Source organism: Periplaneta americana, chromosome 8 (assembly GCF_040183065.1).
Source record: "Periplaneta americana isolate PAMFEO1 chromosome 8, P.americana_PAMFEO1_priV1, whole genome shotgun sequence".
Classification (NCBI taxonomy): Eukaryota; Metazoa; Arthropoda; class Insecta; order Blattodea; family Blattidae; genus Periplaneta; species Periplaneta americana.
Window position 1 is genome coordinate 116,514,236 of NC_091124.1, and position 10,765 is coordinate 116,525,000.

Genomic DNA, 10,765 nt, shown 5'->3' on the forward strand with positions numbered 1-10,765 from the left:
GTTCCTGCATTGCATCACTCATAACCATATAAAAACTATTACACTTACCTGAGCAAGAAACTGACGTCAGTACTCGCGTGGATTACAATGGTAATCCACTCGGAAAAACTGCGTATAACTTGATAAAACTCCGTATAACTTTCCAAAGCGTTGCGACAAATACGTCTAAACACCAGTAATGCCTCACTTAGACTGTGACGAGAAATTGCATTGACGCTCAGCTACGCAGTGCTGCAGGCGGTGACGTAATACAGGATTAAATATCAGTGGATTACTATTGTAATCCACGCGAGTACTGAAGGGTTAAAACCTTCTTATTATTTTTTTTAATCCGTACCTACATAATTCGTGAAAAATAGTATTTTTGTTTCATTAAGCCCCGAGCCCGACAAGCATAAGTGAATTTCAACCCGCTGCCATAACACTACAACCACATCATCCTCCACAACCACTGCAAGACTAATTTATGTTTCTGCTTCTAGTCTACCATAGCTCTAATGTTCTCGGAAAAAGAAAACGTTTTTGTTTCCAGCAAAATCGTTTTAAGCAAAATGTTTTTTGGAAAAACAAAATTGTTTTCGATTACAGCAAAAACGATTCTGCTTAAAGCAGTTTTGCTAGATAAGTGTACGCCCAGCCTATACATGCTATGTTTGTCCAAGTCCAACAGATGGCCCGGGTAGCATTCGTGAATCCGACGCTGACGGGTGGGCCACCCTGTCCCAACTCTTGATAGAGCCAGGTCCCATTATGTGGACGAATAGCCTAATAAACTCCAGGGGTCTGAGGCCCAAGCTCTTCCTCATCAGTTGATGCTGTCAGGTGGGCCATCCTGCCTCAGGCCCTGATAGAGCCAGGTTTCGTTCACATACAAGTAGCCTGATAAGCTCCAGGAGCCTGGAACCTCAAGCCCTTCCTATATCAGCATCGGAAACTCTTGCTATCCCCAGACTTCACCTCAGCCTGGTTTTACTATTGTAGATGATAGATGAAATGACGGAGAAGTGGAGAGTGTTGGTGGCATGATAGAGTACACTGATAAAAACTCTCTGCAAAGTCTGCTTTGTCCACTACAAATTCCATTATGACTTGTCCAGGGGTCGAATCCGGGCTACCTGGACGGAAGACCAGTGGGCAAGCTAAACATACACTGACTGATGTCGTGCATACTATGGCCTTGAGTTGGGAGATAACGGCAGTTGGTCAGTCAGCAGCTGTTGATGCTTGCATGCATGGTGCCGGTGATCTGACTGGGATTTTCTGTAGTTCCGAAACATTGGAAATGTCAAATTCCAGGCCACAGTGGAATATCCAAAGCTTACTTCTGAAACTTTATCTTCTTATGTTGACAGACTTCCTTCCTGCTCTCAATTCTGAAGGAGCTGCCACTGATGGAGGGGACAATTGAAGTTGGTGGTACTGTTTCATATGCGTCTCAGGAACCATGGCTGTTTGCTGGCTCTGTGCGCCAGAATATTCTGTTTGGACAGCCTCTCGTCAGGGAACGCTACAATCACGTGATTAAAGTATGTGCATTAAAACGGGACTTTCAACTTCTGCCTTACGGAGATAAGACCATTGTAGGGGAACGAGGCATTTCCCTCAGTGGAGGACAGAGGGCTCGGATAAACCTTGCCAGGTTTGTAGCATAATTTTATTAAGAGCTACTTTATTAAGAAGTATTTGTTTTTATTTGTTTGTTTGTTCTATTGCAGTTAGTCATTTAATGATTACGTGACTCATCTCTTGATATATCAACCTAAGCTGTCAAGTTTTCTCCACTTCTATTCGTTAAAATTAACTTGCAGTAAATGATTCTATCCTCAGCTATGTTTGGTTGCAAAAATGCATTATTTAGAGTTTTAATTTTAGTTCAAATTGATGTAGTATTTTGCCTAACAGTCGTGGCCAGTTTTTAATCTGAAATTTGGGACTTTCTTTATTGATATATAACCAGTGCTTTTGCTTCAGTAAAGTCTCATTTTATAAACCTATGGATCAACAATTGGCTCTCTTCTGACAAAGGAAACCAAATGACCTGGAAATGTACAAAAACTTGCCCAGACATGTTCAAACATTTTTAACAAGAGCCAGAACAGGTCACATTGTCACACAATTGTACCTACACCGATTTCACATTTATGATAATCCTACTTGTCTGTAGTGTAATAATCATGATGAAGATCTGGAACATATTCTTCTATACTGTCCATCAATAAACCACAAAATAAGTAAATTAAAATCATCAGTACCAGTTGCAGAAGACACAGCCCTGCAGTACATATCGACTACACCCCAACTCTGGCTACTAGCAACAGGCATCTATAATGAACACCGATCAAAATGCCCCTCATTTCTCGTGAAAAACAACTGAACAGACTATAGTGGACTATAGTGGACTTTATGTTGTCAACAAACAGCCGGATACATTAAGAAGATTGATTGATTGATTGATTGATTGATTGATTGATTGATTGATTGATTGATTGATTGATTGATTGATTGATTGACTGACTGATTGATATATAAATTTTCTACTCATAAATTCTTTATTTATTTTAACGTTTTCTTACTTTTCTCATTTAAGTACCGATATTTAGTTGTAAATATATTGGAAATGTTGCATTTTATTTTTATCATATTTTATGTTGCATATTTTTATTTATTTTGCTTAGTTCTTTTATTGATTTACTTAATTGACTTCGTGAGATACATTTTGGTCACAACATTAAGAATTTTTTGTTCTGCATATTCCCAAATAAATCCACTGAACATGAAATGCATTGGAGTTGGGTTTCATTTTGTGATGATTTTAAAACACAAAGATTTTCTTGATAAAGTTTCGGTCGAATGAAAGACAAACGCTGTGTACTTTTTTTGTTTTTACAGAAGTATAATAAAGTTTCACTGAGTACAGGAAACGAAAGGTTTCCGAATTCCCTTAGATTTTTCTCTAAAATGCATAGTGAACAGAATAACTGAAGGATGCTTTTATCAGAGTTCTCTCTTTCCTCTTATTTCACCAGTGATTCATAGTTAAAAGACATAATAAATAATCTTTATCTTAAAAGAATTATTATCTTATTGTCTCCAAATTGTATCTGTAGAAACATGAAATAAATAATTATAATTATCATACCACCTTTGCATAATATCTATATTTAAAAGGAATATGAAATAGAGAATTGCAGTTACAGTAATCATCTTACTGCCTCTGAATAGACTTCTTGTTTTAAGTGGACGTTAATAAAGCATTGGAATTACATTATGATACTGGCTTCTCTGAATAACTTCTGCAGTTCGAAATATGTGTGAGAAAGAACAAACTTTGTTTATTATTTGTAATTGCTGAGCTGGAGGAAGGCACTGATGGAATTACGCAACAATTAGATATCAATAATATGCACTATGCGCTCAACAGTGCATATTACTGTGGAATCCCGGCCACCAAATCACTCAATTGAGTGCACTCCTTGTATAATGGCAGTTGACTTAATATATGTCAACATATATGTCGAACTTGGAGTCAGGCCACAAAGGGAAAAACACTGGAGGAGAGGGATTCGATCTGGTGCTGTGGATTGAACTTCGGCATAGCTCAGCCGAAGAACTAAGGACCCGGGTTCAATCCCTGGCACCGGAGAGAATTTTTCTTCTCTAATAACACTAGCCTGCAAATTTCAACTTTATGTTTGTTGCCTAAAGTAAATAATGTAATTTTATATAATGTTGATGTGCTGAATCCGAATTTTCAATCTGTTTACTTCTATCACGTCAGATTTGTTTGCGAAATCACTTTAAATGTAGGCTATTGTATAATTACGAGAATTTCATCACAAACTTTTTCATTTCACTTCTTTTAATTTATTTCAAATGCAAAAACAATATTTAAAAAAACACAACTTGCTGAAATTATATGTATGGTAGTTCATACATGTCACTAGAGTGTTTTTGCTTTGTTTTGTCTTGTTTACTTCATTATTTGATATATAAATTAGCACAATATATCACACAAAAGATTACACCACTTGCTTCTTAGTTGAGAAAGTCCTCCTGCTCCTCTTTCTTGTATTTTTGTCTTGAGGTATTTCACGCTTTAACATCCAACATTATTGAGCAAGCATACTGATGTTGCAGCGTCCCTGGTACTTCCTTTCGAACTCCTGCAGATCTTTGTGAAATCGTTCACCTTGCTCTTCGCTCAAAAATTCTACATTTTTGGGAAAATACTCTAGGTGAAAAAATAGAAAATGAATTTTATACTCATGTTACAACCAAGTTCCTTGTATGCTTCAAGCATGTTAGCCACAATGTTTCGGTAATTAGGACCCTTGTTGTTACCAAGAAATTTTAAAACAAATTCACAGAAAGATATCCATGCTGCTTTCTCCTTTTCATCCATAGTGTTTTTAAATGCTGCATCAGACATCTGTTTTCTTATGTCAGGACCATTAAATATATCTTCTTTTAATTTGCTTAAGATAGTAGTGTAAATTTCTCACATATATACTTGAAACAGTCTCCACCTTTATTTCAAGCCTTTACAAACTGTTTCATTAAGCCAAGCTTAATGTGGAGAGGTGGCAGCACAACTTTAGAAGGTCTCACAAGACTTTGGCGCACAACATTCTTAGAACCGACTTCCAGATTTTGTCGAGGTGGCCAGTCTTTCATAGTCCAGTGATCAATTTGTGCCCTACTATCCCACAGACAAGGAATGTATGGAAATTTGGTAAAACCAGATTGTTGATCCAGCATTATAGTAAGAACTTTGAAACATCACAAACTTGCCAGTTGTGTTCAATGTAGTGCAGTCGCAATAACAGTTGCAAATTTATGTGTGAATAGGCAATGGGCACTGAACCAAAAATGTTTCCGTTATGAAGGAAGTCACCCTTTAAACTTAGCTCGGAAGCATCAATGAACAGTCTCTATTTACTTAGGTCATAGTTTGGAAGTCCAAGTTTTAGCATAAATTCGTTCACATTACAGCAATATACAAGATGATCATCTTCAGAGAAAAAGGATTGAAAACCTATTTTGCACTATCGGTACTAATAGAATGATGTTTCAGGGCACAGCAGAAATTTTTCTTGGAGTCTAGAATCTCACAATTCAGCTAACTCTTTAGGGAGGGCAAAATCCCTAATTTAATTCACTCTGGTTAAAAACCCACGTTCTGCAGCACCGGTTCTGGTAGATAGTCACTGTTACTCGTCACAATTTCCCTCACTTCTATGTTAGACTCAGATGAAAACTGTTCAAGATTATCTGGTCGCACAGGGATTGGTACTTCAGGCCCATGGGGCACAGGTAAAATGGCTGACCGAACAACTGGATGCACAATTTGCTTTTTATTTTTAGAATCGTACCCCTTCACCTCACACGAACAGAAGTAGCAGTCATTCATTACTATGGTTCGACTGCTCTCTCCAAACCATAGGTACTCCAAAAGATAGCGACGGTCTTCTGCCGTTGATCCAATGACGAAGTTCTTCAATGCATACTCTACATACTTCGTGTGGTGCCAAAGCTTTACTTTGGTTTCCAAGTTTGATTCCAAAATAGGCATGGTATGACTTTTTCACAAAATCTGTAATATTACACTTCTGCGTAGACAATGTGTACATACTACATAAGTTATATAACAAAATTGGTCTGGATTATTTATACATCCTCGATGCGACATGGTAAATACTTTCTTACTGAACTGAAAACTCTCAACATTCTACTCCACAATAAAGCTTCAAAAATTGATTTCGTTTCGTTTCCAGATGAAACACGAACTATTGAAATGTGAGAGGAACTAGACGAGTTGAGTTGAGTCTCTCACCAAGGAATGGCTGACATTTATATCTCCCACAAATAAAGATAATGGCAAGACTGCACGTTATTTTACCTTAACTTACTTATATGTGGTGCACCTTCTATCTTCTAAGAAACATCTGTTGTCCTTGGTTTTCAATCTAAACACCTTAAAAATATGTTGATTGCATTTCGTTTTCATATCCTAACATACTAAAACTACATATGTTAAAGTATTACAGTTTAAATAATTAACTTACGCTATAAATTGTCTTAATATATTATAAGAAAATTAAAATAATAAAAAAACGGTACGTGATAGGAACTCTCTGGCTTTGAATTCGATTTCAGCATGCTAAAAATACCCTAAAACATTCAAACTTTGGAGGCAGTAATTTCATCGCAGACTAGTGTAACCAATAATAATAATGATAATGCTAATGTTGATGATGATGGTGATGAAGATGATAATAATAATAATAATAATAATAATAATAATAATAATAATAATAATAGTCGTCGTCATGGTGGTGGTTGTGGTGGTGGTGGTGGTGGTGGTGGTGGTGGTGGTTATAATAAGTGTTTGAAGCATGAAAAAAAAAACAATTTAAAGCGAATTTTAGTGTATTAAAGTGAACTGGAACTACTGACAGATAGGAAGAAAATTAATAGAAAATTGACCAAGATAGTAGGATCGATTACAAAAAAGGAAAGATTAGTTAAGGTTAAATGGAACTAATAATTATATAGGTGGGCTGTTATTAATTATAGGCCAGGTAAATATGGATACTCTAATTCAGATGTAGATAATGTCAGTAAAAATTCTAGTTTAAGATATATTTATTAATAGTTAATAATGATAAGCAGATGTTAATGTAAATGATAGTTATGGTGAGACCAGTACCATATACAGAAATGTGAAGACACACCATAACTTGTAGGCCTATGTGTGTCGATGATATTAAAATATTGATATTGATATTATTTGTAATATATACAGGGCTGTCTACAAGGATGCAGATCTGTATCTTCTGGATGATCCTTTATCAGCAGTAGATCCTCATGTTGGAAAACATTTGTTTGATGATTGCATTGCTGGTTTCCTTAAGGAGAAAACGGTGATTCTTGCAACACATCAACTGCACCATCTGAAGCAAGTCGACCAGATAATAATTTTCAATAATGTAAGACACTTATCTTCATATCTTGTTATACTATACAGTAGCGTGCAAATTAATCCGAACAACGTAATTACTTATGCAAAAACACTCAAACGGGATAAAAAAAGGATCTAAGACATACCTCAGTAATCTATGTGGCCTCCCTTGTTCCTAATAACAGCTCTGAGACGATTTGGCATGAATTCCACTAATTTCCCACAAACATTCTTCATTTCTTCATCGCGAAACCATACACCAATGAGGGCAGAAATCATCTTCTCCTTTGTAGAACAATCCATTTTTTGCATTCTTCTTTTGCAAATTGACCACAAGTTCTCAATGGGGTTGATGTCGGGTGAGTTGCCTGGCCAGGAGAGTACCTGAATATTCTTCTTGTTGAAGAATTCTGTAGTTTTTCGAGACGTATGGCATGGTGCCAGGTCTTGTTGGAACACACCTCTGCCATCCAGAAATGATTTTTGCAGCTGGGGTACGATTCTGGTTTCCAATAAGTGAATATATTTGTCAGAATTCATTATTCCCTTGATAGGTATTAATGCTCCAGGCCCTTCATGTGTAAAACAACCCCAAAACATTACTTTAGGGGGGTATTTGGGTGCTTGTTGGAGATGAGCTGCTGTTACTTTTTCGGATCCTTTCCGTACATAAGAAACACGGTGGCCATGGACCTCGAAATGAGACTCATCGGAAAAAAGTACAGTCTTCCAGTCATTCACTGTCCAGTGTTGATGTAATTTTGCCCACATTAAGCGTTTTTTGCACATAACAGGGGTTAGCAGTTGCTTCTTAATAGGCTTACGAGCCCTTCGTCCAGCTTCCAAAAGCCTACGCCGCACTGTTGTGACGTGAATATTCGCCCCAGTGGTAGCCATTAACTCGCGGGTTAAGTCGACAGCAGTTAGTCTAGGATTTAATTTACTTTTCCTGACAATGAAACGATCATCTGCAGGTGAAGTCTTCCTTTTCCGGCCACAGTTTCCTTTTTTCTGGGGTGTGATGGATCCAGTCTCCCTGTATCGTTTTATGATCAAATTAACAGTAGCCAAACCGATGTGACATTCTGCAGCAATTTGCCTCTGTGTCATAGAAGAATGCTCTGCTAATGTTATAATTTTAGACTGTTTTCGTGGAGTTGTATCCATTTGTGAAGACGACAGAATGTACACAGGATTGCAATATTAAATCTTCTACACAACTGAAATGCTTATAAGTACAAAACGACAGGCAAAATGTCACATATTATAAAAAAATAATGACAGACCTTCAACAATGGAATTACACGTACTACAGATGCCAATTAAAGCGGTATGAGCAGCTGTGAGGCCAACAATGACAGAAAATGTAAAAATATGTCGTGTTCGGATTAATTTGCACGCTACTGTATTCCTTGCAAACATCTTTTTTTTCTTTAGTGTTGGAATATAACTGAAGACCTATCTTTCCAAGGAGGCCAAGCACTAAAAACAAGTTTCTGAGATATTAATGAAAAACACACTGCCAAATGCATGTTGAGATGCTGTACCTCCAACATTTTTCGGCGCACAAATGAATCACTTACAGTTGAACTACGACAGAGGCCATTTAGTATGATATGCACATATGGATGTGTCTCTTTTAGACTGAATAAAACGAAAGTCGAAAAATTGGCACTTTGCTCCTTTGCAAAGATATGTCTTCCATTGTTTTCCGCCCTTATATTTTAATATTAAATAATACATTTAGATTTTAAAGTTAATACTATATAGTATGCTGAAACTAGCATCATAAAAGATCTGTAATTTTCAAAATGGTTTTTCGAAAGGAATAAATTAATTTTATTATTCTTTGAATATTTATCGTTGATAACATTTCAGTAAGACTGTAACTAGAAAATATATTTGTAAAAAGGATAATATTATCCCATTATTGGAATCTGTATCACAAAAGAATGAATTTTTAAATGCATTTCGAAAAGGAAGTTACATTTTCCTCTAAATACCTGGTAGTTATTAAGTTTTAGAAAAGAAGTAGGCCTATATGCAGGAAAATATGCGTTAAGTCGACGTTTAAAAAAGATATTCAATTTTTTTCTCATTGCACAGAATTATGATGTCGCAAAAAAATCAATCTCGAGATATACATGGAAGTGCGTGTTTGCAGCATTCACAATATCATAAAAGTGATTGATGCGTGCTTGTTTGGTACATCTGTACATCTACAGTGATTTTATTCATGGTTATTACCTACTATTTAATTTATTCGGCAATTATGCACATGAAATAATAATTTTACAAAATTTGTATCGTGGTGGTGTTGGTGAAGCATCACTATAAGACCTTACTCGTTTAACATTTTAGAGAGAGAGAGAGAGAGCGGAGAAGTTGGAAAAGAGAAGAAGAGTGGGGAAAGAAGGTGAGGGAGAGAGGGGGAAATCAGTCACCAATAAGGTAGCAATAATATTAACACAAAGCGTGAAAAATATCAACAGTTAATAAAATCCAACTGGTTCATCAGAACAAAGATTATTTCCCGCCAAAATTGTTGCACGTAAACAGGAATAAGTTGTTGTAACTACAAAGTTATTATGCACACATGACATAAAGACACTGCTTTATGTAATAATTAAAACAAAAATGACACAGCATACAAATATTAATTTTTGGAGTTAAACCTTATTCATTGAACAATAATGGTACTGGTATTGCTTGCTGTTACCTCTCTGTCCTCCCTGCTTCTGTAGCATCTCTCGTATCTGTCTCTGCGCACTTCCTTAGGGTTAGGATTCTAAGGATTTAGCCTTTTCTGTTCCTTGTAAAGTATCTAGAATGTTTTAACACATTGTACATCTCATGCATCCTACCGTAAAATATGTGAATCTTATAGAACCAAAAAAAAAGACTAAATGACACATATAAACCTAAAAAGGGGTAAACGAAGCATAAACACTAAGCAAGATTAAATAAGGAAAAAAAACTAAAAAATATAAAACAATGTGTATATACACATCAGTATACAATTAAGTATATTTAAAATAATACTGTCTTGAAATGGTAAACAATATACAAAAGAAACGAATAACTATATCAAAAATGCATTTAAATTTCGATATTAATACATTGTTGGTTATAATCAATTGTTGAATCAGACATATTCTGGAATCTTGCATTATTTAATTAGTTCTTTGCTAGCATTTCACAGACGTGGTTCAATAAATTTTTACTTCTTGGCACAGTTATAGGTAGTGTATACATACCTAAATTTGCAGCATCACATGCATACCTACTTCGAAAATGGATAGGTGACGATCTAAATTTCACAACAGATGGCGAAAAAAATCTTCTGCCAACCTTGTCAAAAGAAAGTAAGTAGGCAATGCATAATCCTGTTTCACTTGTTTTAATAAATTTCGAGTTAAATGTATTTTATTTTATTTTGTTTTTTCTTTCTGCGATTACCTTCTAAAATATTAGCTAAATTGAAAATTAACATGAGACATAACATTTATCTGAAATATTTTGTGATTGGACCAATGGTTAAAAGTACCTGTAGCTATACATCGTTTGGAAAGTGCGTCTATATCGTTGAAACAGTCTATAGACATTGTTGCACAGTATCTGTCTCGATAGAAATTCCAGGACCTGTAGGTACAGCTTGTTCCTCAAAATTAAAACGGATTCTTCAGCAAAACCCAAGATTTGACAAAATAAAGAAAGTGTATGCAGTTCTTGAAGGGGAAAAAATTATGGGCAAACTACCTTGGGGTCCAGCATCAGTGGCAGGAGTGAAATTTGCTCCTATGA

The 10,765-nt window shown here is 35.8% G+C and overlaps 1 protein-coding gene across 4 annotated transcripts in view; it reads left to right on the top strand.

The window, feature by feature from the left end:
* The window catches only part of LOC138704977 (probable multidrug resistance-associated protein lethal(2)03659), a 456,593-nt gene that overhangs the window by 331,504 nt on the left and 114,324 nt on the right, over positions 1-10,765 (top strand). For all 4 annotated transcript variants that reach the window (XM_069833477.1, XM_069833479.1, XM_069833478.1 and 1 more), the window contains 2 exons: positions 1,353-1,639; positions 6,806-6,989. In XM_069833477.1, the coding sequence (XP_069689578.1) occupies positions 1,353-1,639; positions 6,806-6,989 (471 nt within the window). The remainder of the gene's footprint in view (positions 1-1,352; positions 1,640-6,805; positions 6,990-10,765) is intronic.